This window comes from Aulonocara stuartgranti (genome assembly GCF_965226115.1).
Source record: "Aulonocara stuartgranti genome assembly, chromosome: 7".
NCBI classification, from domain to species: domain Eukaryota; kingdom Metazoa; phylum Chordata; class Actinopteri; order Cichliformes; family Cichlidae; genus Aulonocara; species Aulonocara stuartgranti.
In genome coordinates this window covers 50,258,456-50,282,650 of record NC_138945.1, presented here as the reverse complement: position 1 = coordinate 50,282,650, position 24,195 = coordinate 50,258,456, and the positions used below count along the sequence as shown (strand labels likewise).

General features: G+C 42.2%; 2 protein-coding genes across 2 annotated transcripts; one reads left to right on the top strand and one right to left on the bottom strand.

The window, feature by feature from the left end:
* Positions 1-1,204: 1,204 nt before the first annotated feature.
* LOC309711427 (uncharacterized protein) lies at positions 1,205-3,838 on the bottom strand. The gene is made up of 4 exons (XM_082541736.1): positions 3,820-3,838; positions 1,929-2,322; positions 1,532-1,814; positions 1,205-1,395 (listed from the first exon to the last, which is right to left on the bottom strand). The coding sequence occupies exons 2-4, from the start codon at positions 2,111-2,113 to the stop codon at positions 1,354-1,356; spliced, it is 510 nt and encodes a 169-aa protein (XP_082397862.1). The 5' UTR covers positions 2,114-2,322; positions 3,820-3,838; the 3' UTR covers positions 1,205-1,353.
* LOC309711425 (uncharacterized protein) lies at positions 3,195-23,148 on the top strand. Its single transcript, XM_082541735.1, has 2 exons — positions 3,195-4,045; positions 18,051-23,148. Exon 2 carries the CDS (start codon positions 22,360-22,362, stop codon positions 23,014-23,016), a length of 657 nt encoding a protein of 218 aa, XP_082397861.1. The 5' UTR covers positions 3,195-4,045; positions 18,051-22,359; the 3' UTR covers positions 23,017-23,148.
* The last annotated feature ends 1,047 nt before the right edge of the window (positions 23,149-24,195 follow it).

Below are 24,195 nucleotides of genomic sequence, written 5' to 3'. Positions count from 1 at the left end.
TTGTTGTCCAGTGAAATTGATCAAATCTTAATAACTAATATGTTTTACAAGGAAAGGCAGGGCACCATGAAATACTAGTGATTACTTGTAAGCAGCTTTGATATATGAAGGTATTTTAAGTAGTGAAACTGAACAGTCGTGGGGGAAATAATTAAAAGTTGAGCTTTAATAATTTCAAAACAGTTGCTGTTGGGGTCTAAAGCTAATGTTCCATTCAAACAGGGGAGACAAAAGCTATTTACAGTTTTTCTCAAATGCTAAAACACATTTCACAAACGTTTCCACCATGTTCCCCAATGTCTAAACACAACACCCTTTTCTAAAGCTACATAAACACAACCACACCTTCCCACTGCAAAACTCAAACTCCCACACCAAGAGAGCAGCTCGAAGCTTTAAAAAATGTAAACACTATACACATCATTACACACTACAGCAAAACAATTGAAAACACAATGCTCAATTTGTGAGAAGGTTCTTTGTTTCATAACTGCCAGTGCATATTTTCAGATACAGTAATGGATCGTCGTAGATCTCTGCAGAGGATTAGGCATTTAGATTTGTGAGTTTCATATGAAGAGTATAAATCTATAGAAAATCCTGCATGTACGTACACTACTGTAACACAACTCAATGCAAAAACAGAATCTACTGCACACAACAGTACTCTCGGAAACATGATCAGGGTGTGAAGTTTTTTTATTTACGTTATTCACACCACACACACGCCACAATCACTGTGCGGCATCATGTCGCTGAGCTGCATCGGGCCACATCACCTCATCCACATCGCAGGCTATATTGGGAAAAACCGTGGGAAAAACGCCCTGGAATGGCGAATCCATCCTTAGAAGGCCTCCGCTGGGATGTCAACACAGGCCAGCTCCATTGCCCTTAGGAGGTTCTCTGGTTGTCTGTCATAAACCTTCCATTGCCACGATGAGAAGAACTCCTCTATAGGGTTTAGGAAAGGGGAGTAGGGTGGCAGACAGACGTTTAAAAAGTGGTCACTGTTGGTGGTGAACCACTCTCTGATTTGGTTTTTTCTGTGGAAGCGGACATTGCCCCAAATGATCACATAAATGCGATGTGCGGGCCCAGGATGGTGTTGTTGGCGGCCCAGGAGGATGTCTTTTAGCTCCTCTAGGAAGGTGAAGAGACGTTGGGTGTTGTAAGACCCAAGGACAGCATGCCGGTGGACAAGCCCCTCCGAACCCATGGCCGCACAAAGGGTAATATTACCCCCCCTCCCTCCCGTTGGCCAGGGATCTCAGTGATGGCTCTTTGGCCAATGATGTTACAGCCTCTTTGCCTTCGTTTCTGCAGGTTGAAACCAGCCTCATCCAGGAAGAGTTACTCATGAGGTCTGGCCATCGCGTCTAACTGTAATATCCTCTGTAAAAATGTGAAATTGCACAGGTGTTCAGAACAACAATTAATCAGGTAGCACAGTATTGTCCAGAAGTAATGTAGGCCACTGAGCAACACAGTATGTCCACTAACTGTACTGTGAACATGGATGTATACTTACTCGCACATATTCGTAACGTAGGTCTTTGTGCCGCGCAGAGTTGCGCTCAAAGGGAACCCTATAGACCTGTTTCATCCGCGTCTTTTTGCACCGGAGAACTCGGTCTATTGTGGCCAAGCTGACATCATCAATGCTCTCAAAGTTGACATTATTGGCAATGACTTTGTCTCTGATCTCCCGGAGTCTGATGAGGTTGTTCCCACGAACCATATCCACAATGAGGGTTTCTTGTGCCGCTGTAAATATAGCAACCCTCCCACCTCTATGTGGCAGTCTTTCAACTCTAAAGAAAGAAACGTGTTGTCAATTGACATGTGTTACAATACAGTCACAACTGATCTGAAACCTATAAACTACTTAACTGTATTGTGACAAAGAAAGAAATCGAGTACAATACCTGTTGTGTTGTCTGAATGCCCTGATAATGGTGGCCACGGTGAACCTACTCAGGTTTGGACGGACTCTTTGTCCTGCTTCAGCCATTGTCATGCCATGCATGGTCAATGACTGTTGCTCGCATCTCGTCCATAATGATGGTGCGAGGTTGTCTTGCTCTCCCTCCTGGACCTTCTCCTCTCCCATGTTGGCCTCCTCCTCTTCCTCCTCTCATTTGAACTCCTCTTCCTCGTTGGCCTGCTCCTCTTCCTCCTCTCATTTGAACTTCTCTTCCTCGTTGGCCTGCTCCTCTTCTTCCAGGGCCAGCTCTTCTCCCTCCTCTGCATCGAATTCCTCTTCCCCTGACTCCATTGTGTTTGTTTGGAATCTTCAGCATACTGTGCACTCTGAACTTGCTTTTATACATGTGGTCACAGCATTAGCAACAGGTGTCTTCAATTTTGAGTCGTTGTGTGTAATGAATGATGCCAGGTGTGTTCATTGTGTTCAAATATTGCTTACTGTGGCAAGCATGTTGCATCACATGAGCTTTCATTTGAGAATATGATGTTTTTAGATTTATGACAACGGAGGATTGTGTTTTGCGAATTGTGTCTTCATGTGACATGTGTTTATGATTTTGGTAAATGATGGCTACATTTAGTAAATGTGTTTAGACAACTGGTCATTTGGTTAAGAGGATTGGCTTTTGTGTTTAAGCATTTGAGAAAAACTGTAATATAATAAATCTAACACAGAAATGTAGCAGTTTTACTTTGAAAATAAAACCACAGCAAATATTTGCCATATTGTCTCAAGGAACATTCATATGCACTTAATTAGCACAGCGATCTGTGTTCACTGGAAGCATTTAGTTAAACAACAGGAAATAGTATTGTATGCAGACACCAGAACAAAAATGTTACCAGAGACATTTTTCCAAGACTAGTTAAAGACTAGTCCTGAACAACATTCTGACTGCTTCAGATAATAAGCAAATCTGATGAATTCAGTTGGACAAATCCACAAAGAGAGGTGAATATCAGAGTAACAACAAAGGTCAGCTAATCACAGAACAATTTACTACGTGACTTACTTTTACATAATTCTTTTACCCATGCTGCAATCCTAGGAATCCTCAAAGGCTAAATCCCATTTTAACCCCTGAGGCTATTTTTTGATTATCTGATGAGAACTGAGAAGTTCTTACTGCAGCATGCTCGGTGAAGGGCAATGGCAGCCGTCACCATGGAATAGCAGAACTTACAATTATGTAACCAAGGGGAAGTAATGAAAGTGGTGCACATCAAGGCAGGACATCTCAGTCAAATGGATTTTGACTTTATAAAAATATCCTGATCCTGATGCTGTATTATAGCACAGATATATATGACAGCAGTCAGGTTAGGTCGATTTATTCATCACCAGTGTTGGTCAACTTACTTGAAAAAAGTAATCAGTAACTAATTACTGATTACTTCCCCCAAAAGTAATCCCGTTACTTTACTGATTACTTATTTTCAAAAGTAATTAATTACTTAGTTACTTAGTTACTTTTTAAAAACACGATTTACAACCTGAAGAGGTGATAAAGCGATAGATCTTTCAGCCCAATTCTACTTTTTCTACATAATCCATCATACAAAATGTAATCAAATGGAAAAGTCTCTTTTTTAACTTGTTTTATCAGTTTTAATCTTTTAACTTTATCCATCAAGCAAAAATTTAATTATATGCAACATTCTCTGACTTGAATAAATTAGTTTAACATTTAAAGCTATTTTCTACACATTCCAGCACATAAAATAAAATATTTTTTGTGTTTACACTCACTCTTTCAAATAGATGCAAGTAAAACACAGCAGAAAATAAATAAAGTCAAAGACTCAGCGGTCCTGTTGCTCTATTTTCACCTGTAAAGCAGGACCGCGGTAGGCGGAGGTTTACCCTGGTGCAGGTGTGCCGCGGTCAGTTGAAGAATCCGCGACTTTCTCTGTGAGTTTCCCATTACATCGTTGCACACTCGGTGCTTGCTTGGAAGTTTAGGGGTTTTTCTTCGGTGTAAAAAGAAGTTTTCTTCCCACGCACGATGGACGCTAATGTTTTTGTCACTTTTTATGGAATCAAACTCAAAGTAAGGTCAGTACTTCCACGCTTTAAACGCTGCATGCTCATACTCTCTCCCATAATTGATATGTGATCCATTGTTGATCTGCACACAGCTGTTGTCACTAACGGCGCACTGCTTATGTCACTGTCGTGAGACATTCTCGCAAAAAATCACGGTTTTAGTAACGCAGTAACGCAGCGTTCCTACGGGAAAGTTACAAGTAACGCGTTACTGCCCATCTCTGTTCATCACATCATCATAAAAGCAAATACAATCACTGAATGAAAAAAAAAAATCCTGATTTCACACATGCCATTAGAAAAAAATAAAAGACAGAAGACTTACTTGGGTGTTACCATCCTGCACAGACACATGTGCCATCATCTAGCTACATTAGAACATCAACATAGCTATCACACCCAGCCACCACATGCAGGGAAGAAAGAAAGGGAAGCAGCACAACAATGTGTGTCTGCTACAAACCACAGGAATCTTTAAAAATAAATAAATAGTAAGGTTTTGTTGTGTTTGGATAACAGCAGATGGAATCAATAGTGAATATGGCAAATCTATTTATTAGATGAGTCCTATAAAAAGCATAAAGACCAAAACAATAGCATAAACACAAACCAACAGTGACTATGATGTCACAAACCTGCCTCAAGTTAAGAAAATCAGATGCAAGCCTTCTAAATAACTTACAATTTAGTTTGTTAACATCAGCCAAAGCAGGATCTGGCAACTGGGATTTTGTTTCACAGTCAAGGCCACAGACATATTTACTGAAGTCTCTGTAATTAGGTTTGTGAGGTCTGGACACAGAAATCCAATCTGATCACTTGCAAATAACCACTCTGTCCTAAAGGTGTGTTTTCAGGGAAATTAATAATCTGATCTGACTGGAGTCTGAGCAAACCTGCTTACATTAGAAGGGGAACGGTAATGACACATGAGAAGCATATGAGGACGAGTGAGCAGATGCAAGGGCAGGAAAAGCAGAAGGGCAGGAAATGGAGTATCAGCAACAAGAAGAGAGGCATGCATACCAAAATAAATGCAAGTGGTCCTAAATAAACATACAAAAAAGTCATGACTTTGTGAGCTGGATGAGACATTACTCAGGTTAATTGAAGCATGCAGACTCACTGGGACCTGATTTCTCTAAAATGTCGGGAGCAAGGTCTGTTTGTTGTTGGCACATTATCACCACCTTCATTTTACAACAGCATTACATCACAGATTTTCCCAGTCACAAACAACTTGATCTGTTGTTGCATGGAAGTGTGCAAGGCTTAGCTTTAACCTTTAATCAAAGTCAGGTGTATTTGGGTATGGTCTGAAGTAGCCTGAAAACATGTTGCAACCGACATGAAAGCTTATCTGCTGAAACGAACTCGTTTAGATCTAATTCAAGATAGTCGTGAATGTTTTCAGTGAAGATTAGAAAGAATGTTCCAAGAATGAGAGAGTGTTTATCTTCTGCTCTCCCCTGTTGGTAATTTGGTTTGCACATTGTAAAGTTCCATGGGATTTTTATTTTTATTTTTTTTTGTTACTGTCTCCTTCCATATGTTCCGATTTAGCCTAGATTTCAGCAGACACGCAAATTAACCAACTGGCCCCCAGCGAGGAAATGTGAGGGTGAACAGCTTCACTGCGGAGCAGAGTTTCCAGTTGTGAATGTGTCCCTGGGCACTCTTCACAACAGGTGAAAACAGCTGGACTTCGACAGATGTGTTTATGTTAGGAGAATTTTAAGTGCATTTTGATTCCCAGGGCTTTGCTGTGTTTTTCTTATTTTGTTTCTAGTAATCAAGTATTTAAACCATACAATGGTTTATTTTGAAACCATCATTTTGAAATATAATTGCAGGGGGAAAAAGTGTTTGTATTATTCAGTCTATTCCTGCTTATTGACAAAAGAAAGTTCCAGAAAACTACAAATTAAAGCCATCAAAATGAATTAGTCAATAAGCTGCTGTCTAAATGCAAAGCTTGGAGTGTTGTGGTCAAAATTCAAAGCTGCCTGTTTTGTTCTGTTGAAGAATGGTCTCTAGTTGACGACTGGGAGATTGTGCTCCCCATTGTATGTATAATGTGTTTTCTCATGGTCAGTGTTGACTCATTAAACATTAATAGCTCTATTGAGTAATTGCATGTTGTTAAAGCCCCCCTCCCCAAACCTCTTTGATTCTCAGCTGATGTGATGTGGGTATTGCCGTGCTTTTCTGAATACAAACCAAGCTTCCCAGCCAAGCAGATGGTGAGAAACAGTTAAATCCTTTCCAGATGTTCCAACCAATAGCCCTCATTAATCGACCGAGGAGTCCAAAAAACAGGGGTGATTTCCTTTCCTTCTGCAGCAGCAGGACTTGTCCCTGGTGGTGAAAATATACAGCTATGTTTGTGGCTTTACTCACTGACCCCGTTGATGCCCCATAAATTGAAATAACACTACCTTGTCAGTGCATGACTTTTAAATTTATGCCGCCTCCAACGACTGTGTGCACTTCTGGCCACTGGTTCAGATGGAGACTTTTCAGTGTATGATAGGAATTCTTATACTATTTTACACCAAATTAAACCCTATATTTTGTGAGTAGTGAACATATAGTGCCAGACATCAGTGTCAACAAACATGTTGTTTCCAGCCATTTCTTCATTCTGGCTGACATGCCCCGGTCAGGCATGTGTGCATAACATTTTCTCATAAAGAAAAAGATCATGTTGCCTCTATTATTGTGGTTACTTTATACCCAAGTCAAGAGTGTTGTGTTCCGTAATGTTTATATCATATTGCACCACTAGAAGGTGGTGTCACAAAATAAGAGGTAAAGCGGAGCCGGAAAAGGTTTAGAGAATAGAAAGAGAGATAGAATACAGTTAGATGGCTAGCTGATAACTGATGTGTGTCACTGCTACCTCTTCGATGTTAGTCTGTGCTGAATTCATTAAAGAGCACTGTTCTTCATGAGGATTGGTTTATTACCGCCCACCATTACATTTTGGCGACGAGTAACCCTGCGTGTTTTTTTTCTCTGCTTTGAGTTTTTTGCCGAGTCATCATGACTGCAAACGTCCATCCGCCACCGATGTTTTTGCCTTGCCCTGGAGACCCTCCTTTGCCATTCAACATGTGGATGCGTATGTTCAACAATTATTTGCTTGTGATCAATGCAACAGGGAATGCTTGGCCTGAAGCACGAAGAAGAGCTACAGTGGGGCAAAAAAGTATTTAGTCAGCCACCGATTGTGCAAGTTCCCCCACTTAAAATGATGACAGAGGTCAGTAATTTGCACCAGAGGTACACTTCAACTGTGAGAGACAGAATGTGAAAAAAAAATCCATGAATCCACATGGTAGGATTTGTAAAGAATTTATTCGTAAATCAGGGTGGAAAATAAATATTTGGTCAATAACAAAAATACAACTCAATACTTTGTAACATAACCTTTGTTGGCAATAACAGAGGTCAAACGTTTACTATAGGTCTTTACCAGGTTTGCACACACAGTAGCTGGTATTTTGGCCCATTCCTCCATGCAGATCTTCTCGAGAGCAGTGATGTTTTGGGGCTGTCGCCGAGCAACACGGACTTTCAACTCCCGCCACAGATTTTCTATGGGGTTGAGGTCTGGAGACTGGCTAGGCCACTCCAGGACTTTCAAATGCTTCTTACGGAGCCACTCCTTTGTTGCCCGGGCGGTGTGTTTTGGATCATTGTCATGTTGGAAGACCCAGCCTCGTTTCATCTTCAAAGTTCTCACTGATGGAAGGAGGTTTTGGCTCAAAATCTCACGATACGTGGCCCCATTCATTCTGTCCTTAACACGGATCAGTCGTCCTGTCCCCTTGGCAGAAAAACAGCCCCATAGCATGATGTTTCCACCCCCATGCTTCACAGTAGGTATGGTGTTCTTGGGATGCAACTCAGTATTCTTCTTCCTCCAAACACGACGAGTTGAGTTTATACCAAAAAGTTCTACTTTGGTTTCATCTGACCACATGACATTCTCCCAATCCTCTGCTGTATCATCCATGTGCTCTCTGTCAAACTTCAGATGGGCCTGGACATGCACTGGCTTCAGCAGCGGAACACGTCTGGCACTGCGGGATTTGATTCCCTGCCGTTGTAGTGTGTTACTGATGGTGACCTTTGTTACTTTGGTCCCAGCTCTCTGCAGGTCATTCACCAGGTCCCCCTGTGTGGTTCTGGGATCTTTGCTCACTGTTCTCATGATCATTTTGACCCCACGGGATGAGATCTTGACACTAGATAAAGCTGTTACACTGGCAACACAAATGGAATCTGCAGTTCAACAAGCTAAATCCATAGCTGCAGACAGTAGTACCCCAGTCCAAGCTGTGCAGTCTCACTCGCACTCCATGCAGAGGAAACATAAGTACAATGCTCACCCTGCAAAGCCATCTCATGCAACAAAAACATCTAAGAACTGTTTTAGATGTGGTTCAAACAGTCATTTAGCCAACTTTCGTCAGTGTCCTGCTGCCAAAGCTACTTGTAAACTGTGTCATAAAATTGGACATTTTGCTCGTGTCTGCTGCTCATCCAAGACAAGAGATGTACGGGAAGTCCATTTACCAAAACTCACAGTCCTTTACTTAACAGATCCTTCTCATGCATCAAAAGGATTGCAATGCAGCATAAATGTGAGCACACCTACGTCATCAGCTAAGGATATTGAACTGATTGTGGACACAGGTTCTGCAGTTTCTATCCTGCCTAACCACATCTATGAAGAGCACTTCAGTGGTACGCCACTAAAACCACCTGACCTTCAACTAGTTACATACACAAAGAAAACAATCCCTGTGTTAGGCTGCCTGCAAGTCACAGTGAGCAGAGGAAATGCATCTGCCTCAGCTGTGTTCTTTGTTGTAAGGAAAGGAACTCCTCTTCTTGGAAGAGATCTGATGGAAGCGCTGAATGTCAGCATTGCAGGCAATACTGTTCTACCTCCATGTACTGATCCTACTGCTTCTGTGATGTCTACAAATCCATCACCTGCTTCTTGCATCCCTGCTGCCCCAGATATTGGCTGTGTGCATGCCTTTGTGCATAAAGTGAAAGTTGACCCAACAGTCAAACCTGTGCGTCAGAAGCTGTGACGTCTCCCGTTTGCTGTGAGGGCTTCAGTTTCAGCAGAACTGGATCGTTTACTCAAAGCTGGTGTCATTGAACGGATTGATGCATCACCATGGGTATCCCCAATTGTTGTGACAGGACGGAAAACTGGTGGAATAAGGCTGTGTGCAGACCTCCGTGAACCAAACAAAGCTGTGATCACTGATTGCTACCCCTTACCACATGTGGATGAATTGTTTGCCAGCTTACAGGGTGCAAAAGTGTTTTCTACAATTGATCTTGCAAATGCATACTACCAGCTGCCCCTGCATGAAGATAGCAGAGATTTGACAGCATTCATTACACATGATGGACTCTTCAGATTCTGTAGAGTACCTTATGGACTGGCCTCTTCCCCCTCAGCTTTTCAGAAAATGATGGCTGAAATCCTTAAAGACCTCCCAGGTGTCCAAAACTACCTGGATGACCTTATTGTCTACAGTAAAAGTGCAGCTGAGCATGACCAAAACCTTAGCACTGTCCTGCAGAAGCTCAAAGATGCTGGACTTGTGCTTAACGAAAACAAATGCCATTTTAGGAAGACATCGCTACGCTTCCTAGGTCATGTTGTCACTGCTGATGGCATTCTTCCTGATGAGGAGCATATTGATGCTGTTTTGAGAGCCCCTCCCCCATCTGATGCTGTTGCTCTGAGATCCTTCCTGGGCTTGGTGTCATGGTACTCCAAGTTCTTGCCAAACTTTGCAACTGTTGTAGCCCCTATGCGTGCCTGTGCTAACGACAAGAACACCTTCACATGGACTTTATATGCACAAGCGAGCTTTGAAGAAGTAAAAAAACTCCTGGTGAATAGTCCTGCACTGGCACTGTTTGACCCTGCCTTGCGTGTCGTGATCTCTACTGATGCAAGTGACTATGGGCTTGGTGCTGTATTTGCTCAAGTGCAACCTGATGGCACAGAAAAACCTGTGGCGTTTGCTTCCCACACACTGTCTGCAACAGAACAAAAGTACTCAACTGTTGAAAAAGAAGCTTATGCTTGTGTGTGGGCTGCAGAGAAATGGAGAACATATTTGTGGGGCCGACGTTTTACTCTGTGGACAGACCACCAAGCTCTGACAACACTGATGAGCACCAAAGGGATTAATAGGGCTGGAATGCGCATCGCCCGCTGGTCTGCCCGCCTCCTGTGTTTTGACTATGATGTTATTTACCGCCCAGGTTCTCAGAACTATACAGCTGACTGTCTCTCTCGCCTGCCCCTGCCTGTTTCTTCCCATCCTACATCGGATGCAGATCATGAAATGGTAGCCCAAGTTTCTGCTGCCATGTCCTCTCTTCCAGTTGCGGACTTTGACTCTGCCTGTTCAACTTGCCCTGAACTGGTTGCTTTGCGTTCACAAATACAAAGCGGCTGGCCTGCCTCAATCAAAGCACTTGATGTCACGCTTGCACCTTACTACAAAATCCGTAATGAACTTTCAACCCTAAGTGATTATGTTCTCAGAGGCTCAAGGCTCATTGCACCACTTTCAGTGAGACCTAAACTCATTGCACTGGCACATGAAAGTCATCAAGGGATTGTGCGCACAAAACAAAGACTACGAGACCTCTACTGGTGGCCAAAAATGGACTCACAAGTTCAGTCTGCCATAACCTCATGCCTCCTCTGTCAGTCCAATGACAAAACTGCACATACTAACCCTGCTCCTCTCCAACCCGTCCCACTGCCTGATGGACCGTGGAAAAAACTTGGTCTTGACATTGTTGGGCCTTTTGATACTGCTATACCTGCTTGTAGATATGTCATAACATTGACTGACTACTACTCCAAATGGCCTGAGCTTGCCTTTTCACCTTCTGCTACTACTGATGATGTCATTCAGTTTCTCTCATCTGTCTTTAGTCGTCATGGCAACCCAGAGAACATCGTGACTGACAATGGTACACAGTTCACCTCTGCAATGTTCACCTCATTCCTCCAGAATAGAGGCATCTCCCACAGCAGAACATCTGTCTACTACCCAGCTGCAAACGGAGCAATCGAACGGTTTCATCGTGCCCTCCGCACCTGTATCCAGACAGCAATCCAGCAGTCAAAACCATGGAAGGCGACTGTGCTGGATTGCTTCAAGTTTACCGTGCAACGCAGCATGCAACTACTTCCCTCTCTCCCTATGAACTCCTGTATGGCAGGAAGATGCGTACTAAACTGGATGTCCTCCCTTTGCCTCCTGCTGTGTCTCCACTGGATGACGTTGCACGTCACTCAGTTCAGAAATATCAGTTGAAAATGCAACGCTACACTGATGGTAGGCGTCACGCACGGAAACCTTCTTTTCTACCAGGAGAGAGTGTGAGGATAAGGAAACCCCACCATGTTCCCAAAGGACATCCAGATTTACCCCTCCTGTAACAGTAACAAAAGCCAAAGGCTCGAATGCCTTCTTGCTGAGTAATGGAAAGATTTGGAATGCCACTCATCTAGCACGCTGTCGCCCAGTGACTGAAAAGAACACTGACGCTGCTAGGTTGCACCACACCCAGACTGGCTCACCTACTGCCAGAAGACTGCCATGCATCAAGTACAAGCCTCGTTGGCACAAAGACTATATTGTACCATAATAGGTTGCTTGAAAAGGACATTAGAGAAATGTCATTACTTGTTCTATTTTGGGTTTAAGAAGAACTGATTTCCTGTCACCAATGCACTAGAGAAAAATATTGTAATGGAAAAACTGGAATAATTTCTTTTCATTTTACAATGTCAGGCTTAATTTAGCTTTTCTAGCTGTAGTATTCTGATGTTATAACTATTGCGACATTTAAGTTCACCAGTGTATGTTTGGTTTGCTAAACAGTGAATTACTTTATTTCTGTACTATGCTATTTGGTGAACTCGTTTTATAAAGAGAGAGGAGATGTTGTGTTCCGTAATGTTTATATCATATTGCACCACTAGAGGGTGGTGTCGCAAAATAAGAGGTAAAGCGGAGCCGGAAAAGGTTTAGAGAATAGAAAGAGAGATAGAATACAATTAGATGGCTAGCTGATAACTGATGTGTGTCACTGCTACCTCTTCGATGTTAGTCTGTGCTGAATTCATTAAAGAGCACTGTTCTTCATGAGGATTGGTTTATTACCGCCCACCATTACAAAGAGCAATAAGATTCATTAAATACAAACTTGCCCCGGCTTTTTCCAAGAAAGAGAACTCGAGTTTTATGACCGTATTGCTTTAAAACAACAGCGACCAGTAAAAGAGTGCAGGGTGTCAGGTAAGGACACTGTAACATCCTAAGATGTCTAAGGGGGGTTATTCAGTGGGTACTGCCATCTTGCCATCACTTATGCATTGCACTGAAAAAGCTGAAGTGCTTTGTTGGACATGCCAACATAATCTTTGCCTGCCAGCATCTGTGCTCTCCAGATTTGCCTTCCTCTGACTTTGTCCTCTTATTTAAAATGAATGTAAGTTAAGGAGTCATTGCTTTGACAGTGCAGGCAGTGTGAATGGAACAGAGCGATCTATAAACAGCTGCAGTGGAAAAACAATACTGTCCAATGAGATTGCCTTGAAGGGAAGAACTTTATAAGTTTGGTGGTTTGATTTTATTGTTTGGTATTGGAACTTTGTGATTAGTCCTTATGATTGTACTTAAAATTAAACCTGAGGCCTGCATGAACAAAGTGAGTTCAGCATACCCAAGGTATCTTTCCATTATCTGGACTCACTTATCCTATTATCAGCAATCAGGATAAGCAGTCACATGTAGCTGGTTATCAACTTGATAAGTTAATCCAGGGTTTCTACTGCATGTTCACAGGAAAGCAGTGTTGCTGGCATCAACTGACCAGTCACAGATATGATATAGATAAATGTACTGGCAGTAGAGTGGCTGACTTTAGAAAGGAATTTAAAACTAAAACAAAACCATAAGAAAAATATGACAATATTAAACACATAATACAGACTTAAAGTAACACAGGGGCTGCAGACAAATCAGTGATGTGTGTGAGAGGAAAAGTGTTGCGCATTTAGCACTGAAAGTGAATGAGTGCACACACAAAACAGTATTTTGTGTTTGTTCCTTCGTACTTATTATAAACTTTGAATTTGTTGAACTTTTGTAAATCATCATGACAGCCAACAAAAAATATTTTGGTATTAAATCAAATCAGTATTATTAAAGACACCTGTGGTTAAAACAGAAGGTTGTTATTTTTACTTCATGATGGAAATGAAAAGTGGAACCAACTAAGTGGACCCAGTGTGCTCTGAGGTGTTGCACCTGTGGTTTTCAGATTAGTACACTGTGAAATCACACAAAAGGTTACCTCTATAATCTTTTTGCACAACCATTGTAATGTTTATGGGCATGGTTGTTTATTTTTTTCTGGTTTCCACCATTGAATCACAAGAGTAAACCGCAGGGACTGTTTTTTCCTTTTTCCCAGTTTTACAATGTACCAGTTTTGTGATTGTGTATATCTATTATTATTACTGGGGCCCTGAATACTTGACATATGTGTTGTAAGGAGCTAATTTTGTTGATCTTGTGCTTAAATACTAAATGCTAGCAATAACTGGCTTAAGATTTAGAAATGTGGCACAGTTTTTTTTTCTCAATTTTACAATTCTTGCTTGATATTCTAAGCTTCTAAACTTTCCCTTAATGATATATTGAATATTCACAGGTAAGAACAGTCGTAGTAAACTGAAAATAACACTCTGTGACAGATTTACGCTGCCAAGGGAGCTGACTGGGATTTCTGATGGATTGACTCTGAGACCATAGAACACAGGGGGTCTGATAATGTTGCACAACTATAAGTGCCTATTTGGGCTACACAATTTGAACCTGAGTGATAGCCAATGCTGAGATGTGAAACAAACATTGGAGATTTGAGCAGAGAGAAATGTTTTCACATCTGCACATTTATTATTTGGTTTATAAATCGTTGTAATAAAATAAAAATAGAACATAAATATCTATATCACAGCTCCGGAACCTTATGGATTATAACCAAGGATTCCTTTACATTATTGCTCATGTGGTGGTAAGAGAAGTAGTTTTTCTTTTCTTTTAGCTGCAGCCCTGGTGGTGTTTGAGGCTGAGGGTGGGAGGGAAAGTTGCACATAAGGATTTATGTTGCTCAGTGGGGAAAAACAAAGACCCTTAGATACTATTAAAACATTTTAGACCCTCTTACTCCCCATGCGGAGGCTTGAGCGATCTTCAGTGGTGACACTGCTTTCCAGAGAACTGACCGATCAGTAGCACGTGATTTATTGACCTCTAACCTGCTCCAAAGCAGGTTATGTTTGTAGCAGTTACCATGGTGACATACCCCAGTGAGAAGTAAAACTCCTTTGTAGCAGCACACATACACAAATCACTGAGGAAGCCCTCCAGCTAAGTGACCATGCTGTTTTTCCAGGATTGCACAAACAAAATGACAGATTTTCTTACTGAAAAGCAAGATTGCACAAATGTTACAGATTTAAGCCAATTACCATTATGTGTACAAGAAAACAAAACTGGTCTGTAAAGAAGGACTACAGAACAGGATGTTTCAGATGGGATTTTTCTGGAAGAGGTTCAAAGTCGTGCATCTCCTAATTCTGCAGGCTCTACCTCCTACCACTCAGCGTAGCCACTTCTGGTTCCCATCATCACTCTTTGGACAGCCTCCTGAAGCTCAGTGAGATAACTCAGCAAAACATGTTTAATTCACATAAACACCATCAGTCATTTCTGCATGACAATGTTTAAGCTTAGCCAGCACAAACTTTATTCATTCCTCAAACCTACATTGCATAAGTGCTGATTTTTTTTATCATCTGTTCAGTTTGTGTTTGCAGATTGTATGTCACTGGGTTTCCTCAAATGTTTTCATTAAGAATAAAAGATTAGGCTCTTTGACCGCAGACTTTTCAATATGGTTTTTGTTGGGTGAGAAACAGGACCTAAGAAAATCACTGATTAATACTAGGGCTGAACGATATATCGCATTTGCGATAATATCGCGACATGATCAAGTGCAATTTTCTAACCGCAAAGGCTGCGATTATACTGCGATTATATTATACAATTCATGGGCTGCATCCTCCTGAGGCCGCATTTGTAGACCGATTACGTCACAGCGACGCGCCAAAGGCTGTCCAAATTACTACCATATCCCAGAATTCATAGCGCGGCCCAGCCAAACTCCAGTTTCCAGCAATGGCGGCCGCTACTAAGTTTTAAAATTACTCATACTAATCTTTCTGGGTCACAAAATAAACTTTTAACATATTTTCAGGCGAGAAAGTAGTTGTGTAAACATCAAATATCTGCTCGGTTTATCAAGATATCCCATATTTGCAAAAGTGCTTCGACGTTTTCAGAGGCGTCTGCTACCCACCAGCTCGACAGCTAGCCGGGAGCTCGAGGGTTACTGATGCGGCCGAGAACGGCACAACTCCCGGCACATCATTTTCAGATCACCGCGGAGTTTCGCTGCTCGGGTTAAACGTAATATATAAGTCACTTAGACAACCTAAAAATGTTATTGTTGGGCTTTTTTCAGCGTTTTGTTTGTTCGTGAGTAAATCGGTTTGGCTGAGATTAAAGTTATTAGATTAGATAAAATAAAACTTTATTAATCCCCCGGGTGGGTTCCTCCTTGGTTTTCACACAGCTGACTAAACGTCAAACAGAAAACTTATTAAACAGAAGTATGAGACAGTCGAGAATTTACACCAGTGTCTGGTTATATTTTAGATAGCAAGAAGCAGACGGCCGAGTTTATTAAACTCCACCGAGACAGCGGTGACGCTAATCAGAACTAGCCTTCTGATTAGCTAATCAGAAGGCTAGACCGTCCAATTTCACGCCTTTAAACTTTAAAGGCGTGTTTGTGTGTGTGTTTATACAATTGCTATTATGTTTGCACTTTATGTGTAATGTTACTGACTGCAGAGATCAGTAAGATGTGTGTATTTTTTATTTATTAGTTTTATTTATTTAATATTATTTTTTAATTGAATGACTGTCTAGTAGTTCACAGATGTCGAAAAACTGAGTGTGGTAAAGCCACTGATTTTTTTTATGTATATTTCTGCAATCTGCACATTGTACTGACTTTCATTTTAATGTTTACACCAGGGTTCCTTGTCAGCACTTTATGCTCAGATGTTTGTAAGCTAAAAATAAACTATTGTGTATGTTCAAATATACTGTTGTGATTGAAGAAGTTAAATAAAAATGTCAGTCATCAATTCATGCATCACCTCATGTCATCATAACAGAGGTCTGTCTTCCAGGAAAGAACAGTTTAAAATTAATGTAATATAGTATTGGCCATACTATATGATGTATTGCTTGTCTTTGTTTAATAATACAGAAGACAAATACCTTAAAAAATAATCGCATATCGCATCGCAATCGCAATATTGGGGCAAAAAATCGCAATTAGATTATTTTCCATAATCGTTCAGCCCTAATTAATACAAATATCAACATGTAAAAGATCATGTTTGTGTCAGAATTTGACACCACTGGTGCTTGTTGCTGTATAAGTCAATATGTACAGATTTCCTTTAACATAGCAATCACAACATATAGCAAAGAACTTCTTAGTGTCTGAATACAGAATTTATAAAGCATGGCACTTCTCAACATTAAAAAAAAAAGGAAGGACTTTTGGGTTTAAGCTATAATAAGAACAATAACATTTACACCAGCTGACTTTCCAGATCGTTTTGTGGATGCATAAGTAAGGCAACATTTTTCCAGGGATTCAAATACTTTTTTCTACTTTTTACAATTTATTTTTGTTTTAAAATGAAACACCTTCAGGGGGTTTCATCCTCAAACAGCAATCCCATACTCTCATCACCTCTGCAGGATTTAAACACACATCCAGCTCTAAGTTCTGTTTTGCTTGCTGCTTCTTCTTGCTTGCTTTGGAAGGAATCTGTCTCTTTTGACCAAAAGATATCAAGCAAGATGTGTTACGTATTCATTATTAAACTTATCTCCTCCAAGTTCATTGTCCTCTAGTTTTTTGTGTTTGCATTGATGACTCAAAAATGCAGCGAATACACCATGCAGTATTTTGACTGATCTTTTAAATGCAGTGTCTTTGGTTTTAGTAATTTCACAATAAAAAAATATTTTTCACAATAGATACCACATCTTTTATATCTTACTTTTATTATGCAGTTTGGTATTTTAATGCTGACAAACCTGAAAAAAAATATATAATTACACTCACAAGTATCCCCTTTAAAAGTCTTTTCCAAGATATAACACACAGTGTAATTTCTCATTTTACCTGCCTTTTAAATGGAACAACACAGACACATTGAGAAAAATTGCTTTGCCGTCTATAATCTCAGCACTCTTCTTTCACAAACAACATTCTGGAGAAAAAAAAATCATTTCCTAAGTCTGACTAAAACTTTGGCCTGAAGCTGGGCCCAGTGGGTGAGCTTAAAAAATAATACATCAAATCAGATAATGTTGCACAAGCAGCTTGTGCATATTAGTAACTGCTGGCAATGACTTGGGGTGATTAGACTATTTCAAAAACAGACAGCATCACATCATTCTCATCATACTTCACCTTCTTTAACGGCTTTGGGTTTGTGGTGAAATCAAACGCACAAAGTGTGTGAAAAGAACAAAAAGCAGACACACTCACCAGCTGAAACAGCAGTGCAGAGGCAGACTGTAGCCCATTGAGTAAAGAACTAACCAGTAGTAGAGGACAATCATGACTTATGTATATATGTGTGGGCCCAACATAGGACAGACCATGCGGTGAGTGGGCAGAAAGTGAACAAAAGAATTAGTAAACAAATATACAAAGGATTGCTGAAGTAAACTTGATCATTTTGGAATGCCAATTTAACCAGTATTCATTTATCTCCTTTCAGATTTCCTGTCTACATTATAGGTTAAGGCCAGTAATCAGTGAGTACAACCTGCTGCCATACCTACAAGAGTAAACCACATAGAAAAGAAGAAGTAACGAAAAGACTAAAATCAAGATGAAGTCCCAGCAGTTCTCTGTATCCACAGCGTTAGGGAGTGTTTCTTTGTTCATCAGTTTCCGCCTCTCACCTGATTAACCACTGCCTTTTTCGTGGCTCTTTTTTTCTTTTTTTGTGTCCTGTTTGGATCTTTAGCCATCAGAATTGTTGTCTTAAGGCCAAGAAAGATGCCAAGCGGATTTATTTTACCAAGTGGATCATCATGGCCTTGCCAGATTGGTCCATTTGATTGACCTTTATTATAATTATGAATTTATTTTATTTTCGTGGCTCTTTCAAAATAATTCTATATCTATTGTTAAACTGAACTGTTAAAGAAGTTGGGGGGTGGTTCCAAACTAGAGATGATCAAATTTTGACAAATATTTTCAAAACATTTACAGTAGCCACACAACCAGAGTGGTTTTTTGCTATTAACAAAACACCTGCCAAGGACTACACACACAGTTTTGGGGCGAAACACAAAATTAGCTCATGGAACATTTAAGTAGTACTCTGGCACAGCAGTGATGCCCTTCCCCTTTCTAACTGTGCTCTTTCACAACTGTGCTGTGCCCTGCATGAATCTTTGTCCTAAATGTCCCCACATATCATTTATATAAGTGTCCAGGGTATATCCTTCCATGCATTCATGGGTTTAGAGGCAGAGCAATGAGAGACAATTTGTGGAAGGGGATATTTTTACATCCATTTCCTTAAAGCTTGCCTCATCCTGGTTTAAAAATGAACTGACCTTATGCTGAGTTGTTTTAATTAGCCTTACTAAAAACTGCCTACAAAGGAAAAAGTTTGTAGTAGGGCCTGCCGCCTCTTAAATGAAAAATAGAAGAAAAGGAATGTCCCTGCTTTAAACACACTTGCTGCATAACTTAAAATCTTAAAATCGATTCTAAGCTTTTAGTTTATTGTCATTTTCTTTCAATTTTGTGCCACCAAGGAAATGCCAGCCTTGCCGCCTACTGCTGCGTGTAAAATTAGTGTCACACAAAAGAGAAAAGTTAATATGCATGCCACGAAAGACGCACAACTAAAGTTCTGAGATTAATAAAATAGATTCAATCTCATGCTCAGTTCATGTTGTTTTATGAGGCATATATAGGTGATGTGCCAGTACTGCCGTGTGTGTGTGTGTGTGTGTGTGTGTGTGTGTGTGTGTGGAAGGGGGGGTGAAAAAAACAACCTCCAAACCTCTATTTCCTGCATTGCCTCACCGCTCACTCTGAAAAGTTTATTTATTCTAAATTCATATGCTGTTCCAGCGAACCTCCTGCAAGCTGCATTAACACTGATACCTTTCTCTGCTCTTGTAAAAGGACCATCGGTAAACTGTCACTTCGATGAGGTGTTGATCAGCTCCTGGTGAGGGAAAAGAAAGTAAAAAGCAGGGATTGGATTGAGTGCGGTTCTGTTTTGACTGGAAAACACGTGCTTGTTCGCGTGATGTGAACAGGATGCAACTGTTAATTTTGTGTGCTGTTTCTGTGTAAACATTGACAAATAAGTGCAAAAGTTGTTTTTGGCTTTTTCATGGCTGCTGTTTAAATTAAGACTTAAATTACGAATTTAAATGAGGACAGATACTACATTAGGTACACCTTTCTAGTTTTAGGTTGAACCCCTTTTTGCCTTCAGATCTGCCTTAATTATTTTTAGCATAGACTCAACAAGTTTTTGGAAAAATTTCTCTGGGATTTTGGTTCATATTGGTATGACATCATCACACAGTTGCTGCAGATTTGCTAGCTGCACATCCTTGATTTGAATATCCTGTTCCACCACATGCCGGTGGTTCTCTATCAGTGACTGTGGAGGCTCTTTAAGCACAGTAAACTCACTGTTATTTTCAAGAATACAATTTGGGATGATCTGAGATCTGATGATCTGATGATCATCAGGCCATCACTCAATGAAGCCAACAGAACCACATCATCCGCAAAAAGCAGAGATGAGATTCTGAAAGTGAAAGCCCTCCGCCCTAGAAATCCTGTCCATAAAAATTATGAACAGAATCGGTGACAAAGGGTAGCCCTGGCGGAGTCCATCACCCACCGGGAACGAGTCCAACTTATTGCCGGCAATGCGATCCAAGGTCTTGCTATGGTTGTACAGAGATCGAATGGCCCGTAGCAACGGGCCAGACACCAGATACTCCTGCAGCACCTCCCACAGGACACCCCGAGGGACACGGTCGAATGCCTTCTCCAAGTCCACAAAACACATGTAGACTGGTTGGGCCAACTCCCATGCACCCTCAAGTATCCTTGAGAGGATAAAGAGCTGGTCCAGTGTTCCGCGACCAGGGCGAAAACTGCATTGTTCCTCCTGTATCTGAAGTTCGACTAGCGGACGAACTCTCCTTTCCAGCACCCTGGCATAGACTTTCCCAAGGAGGCTGAGGAGTGTGATCCCCCTGTAGTTGGAACACACCCTCCGGTCCCCCTTCTTAAATATGGGGACCACCACCCCGGTCTGCCAGTCCAGGGGTACTGCCCCTGATCTCCACGCAACATTGTAGAGTCGTGTCAACCAGGAAATCCCTACAACATCCAGAGCCTTCAGGAATTTGGGGCGGACCTCATCCACACCAGGGGCTCTGCCACAGTGACCTCGCCTCCGGAAACTGGCGGGTCATCCCCGTCATCCCCAGACTCTGCTTCCTCCTCGGAAGACATGTCAGTGGGATTAAGGAGGTCATCAAAGTATTCCTTCCACCGCCTGACAATTTTCTCAGTCAAAGTCAGCAGCGCTCCACCAGCACTATACACAGTGCAGGTAGAGCACCACTTTCCCTTCCTGAGATGCCTGACGGTTTGCCAGAATCTCTTCGAGGCAGTCCGAAAGTCTTTTTCCATGGCCTCTCTGAACTCCTCCCACACCCGAGTTTTTGCTTCAGCCACTGCCCGACCCACATTCCGCTTGGCCTATCGGTACCTGTCAGCTGCCTCCGAAGTCCCACAGGCTAACCAAGCCCGATAGGACTCCTTCTTCAGCCTGGTGGCTCCCTTCACCTCTGGTGTCCACCATTTGGTTCGGGGATTACCACCACGACAGGCACCAACCACCTTGTGGCCACAGCTCAATGCAGCAGCTTCGGCAATGGAGATGCTGAACATGGTCCATTCTGACTCTGTCCCCAGTCTCCCTCGGAATGCTGTTGAAGCTCTGTCAGAGGTGTGTGTTGAAGATCTCGTGGACTGGGGCCTCTGCTAGGCGTTCCCAGCACACCCTCACTATGCATTTAGGTGTACCGGGTCTGTCCAGCGTCCTCCCCCGCCACCTGATCCAACTCACCACTAGGTGGTGATCAGTTGACAGCTCAGCCCCTCTCTTTACCCGAGTGTCCAGAACATATGGGCGCAGGTCTGGTGATACGATTACAAAATCGATCATCGACGTACGGCCTAGAGCGTCCTGGTGCCACATGCACTTATGGACACTCTTATGTTCGAACAAGGTGTTCATTATGGCCAAACTGTGATTCGCACAGAAGTCCAACAACAAAACACCACTCGGGTTCAGGTCAGGGAGGCCGTTCCTCTCAATCACGCCCCTCCAGGTCTCGCTGTCGTTACCCTCGTGAGCATTGAAGTCTCCCAGTAGGACAACAGAGTCTCCAGATGGAGCACCTTCCAGCACCCCACCCAGGGACTCTAAGAAGGCTGGGTACTCTGAACTGCCACTCGGCGCATAAGCGCAGATGACAGTCAGGACCCGTTCCCCGACCCTAAGGCGCAGGGAACAAACCCTCTCATCCACCAGGAAGAACCCCAACGTACCGGCAGCAAGCTGAGGGGATATTAGAATACCCACCCCAGCCCGCCGCCTCTCACCAGGGGCAACTCCAGACTGAGACAGAGTCCAGCCTCTCTCCAGGAGATAGGCCCTGCAATAGTGCCCAATAGTGCCCTGCAGACTGTTCACAAAGCTGAGGGATCTGGGACTTAACAGCCGTCTGTGTGCATGGGTGTTGGACTTCCTCACTGGCAGAACTCAGGTGGTGAGGGTGGGCAGGTGCTTCTCCAACAGCATCACCATCAACACAGGAGCACCTCAGGGATGTGTCCTCTCGCCACTGCTCTACTCCCTCTACACTTCAGACTGTGTGGCCACCCATGGCTCCAACACCATTGTGAAGTTTGCTGACGACACAGTGGTGTTGGGTGCCATCTCCAACAACGATGAGGCGGCCTACATGGATGAAGTGAAGAATCTGGCATCGTGGTGCCAGGACAACCACCTCCAGCTGAACGTCAGCAAGACCAAGGAGCTGGTGGTGGACTTTAGAAGGGGTCAGCACAGAGACTACAAGCCCATTATCATCAATGGAGCTCCAGTGGAGAGGGTGCAGTCCTTCAAGTATCTTGGTGTCCACATCTCCTCAGACCTGACATGGGCTGCCCACATTCAGGTCCAGACCAAAAAGGCTAGGCAGCGCCTGTATCACCTACGACAACTGAGGAAGTTCAGGGTCTCTCCAAAGATCCTCAGGATTTTCTATACAGGCGCTGTGGAGAGCATCCTCACACAGAACATGACATCGTGGTTCGGGAACAGCTGTGTGAAGGACCAAAAAGCTCTCCAGAGAGTGATCCGTACAGCAGAACGCTGCTGCAGGATTGCTATCCCCCCGCTTCAGGACACCTACACCAGGAGATGCCGGACTAGAGCAGCGCAGATACTGAAGGACCCGTCCCATCCTGGCAACAAACTGTTCCAACTTCTGCAATCTGGTAGAAGGTTCCGCATCTTCCGGGCAAGGACCGAGAGACTCAAGAGGAGCTTCTATCCCCAAGCCATCCGTGCCCTAAACACACACACCCGCCCTCTCACATCATCTATAATTGACTGAGACAGGACTCTCTTCCAGACACTCTAAACCAAGGCACAATGTACATTTCAATTCCTTTAATTTTAAATATGTTTATATTGTCTATCCTGTAAAATAGTCAGATGTCTATTCATATTAATGTACAGAATTCACCTGCTAGCTGCTACTACTGCACATTCACCCAGTGTATATACTATATATATATATATATATATATATATATATATATATATATATATATATATATATATATATAATGTTCTTCCTCTACACCCCCCCCCCCCCCCCCCAATTTTTGCACATGTCGAGGAGCGTGTCAGGCTACATTTCACTGTGTGTTATACTTGTATAACTATGCATGTGACAAATAAAGAACCTTGAACCTTGGTCCCCAGCTACCAAGAGGTTCTTGGTAGCTGGGGACCAACCTCTCATCCGAGAAGCTTCTTCAGAACTGAAGAAGCTTCTCGGATGAGAGGTGAAACGTCTTCAAGCAACTTAAAGAAGTCCAGACGCTTTTCTTTGCAAGCTCCTTTGACCATTTGATGCTGCTCTCGCAGCAAAGCAATATGATTTACAGACGGATTTTGGTGCGATTTACTGTAATGGAGAACCCACGTCTGTGACGTCAAAAACAACCTGTTATGACATTTACTAAAAGCTAATACCATAAAAAAAATTACTCAGCAACTTCTAGTTTTTGTTTGAATTTTCTGAGCTTCTGTGGGGTCAGCAACAAATACACTTATAATAATAATAATAATAATAATAATGGATTGGATTTATATAGCGCTTTTCAAGGCACCCAAAGCGCTTTACAATACCACTATTCATTCACTCTCACATTCATACACTGGTGGAGGCAAGCTACAGTTATACCCATATCATGGTCTGAACCAATCAGAGATTAGGTGGTGGGACCTCTCTGACAGATATTCATGTCCTACTTGTGTGTATGTTTGAAAGTGCAGGCAGATTAAGAGAGTTGCGTAGCTTGAATAAAGCGTTATCGATTAATTAAATTCTGAATCGACTTTTCAATATAAATGTATTTTGCCAGAAATGCCAGAATCTCAGGTTAAAGCTCACAAAACTATTTCAACAACCACCAAACAGCTAATCAGCAAATGAGAGCAGGTAAACAGATTCCGCACAAAGTTGAGTCATGGTTTTCTTTAGTTTTTGATCTACTGCAGAATA

Bases quoted from the DNA above. Each gene is read 5' to 3' on its own strand.
- LOC309711427 (XM_082541736.1), bottom strand. From the start codon at position 2,113: ATGGGAGAGGAGAAGGTCCAGGAGGGAGAGCAAGACAACCTCGCACCA. The intron at 1,815-1,928 runs GTATTGTACTCG...TTCTTTCTTTAG, and splicing joins GCATTCAGACAACACAACAG to AGTTGAAAGACTGCCACATA. The intron at 1,396-1,531 runs GTAAGTATACAT...ACATTTTTACAG, and splicing joins TACGTTACGAATATGTGCGA to AGGATATTACAGTTAGACGC.
- LOC309711425 (XM_082541735.1), top strand. From the start codon at position 22,360: ATGGATGAAGTGAAGAATCTGGCATCGTGGTGCCAGGACAACCACCTC.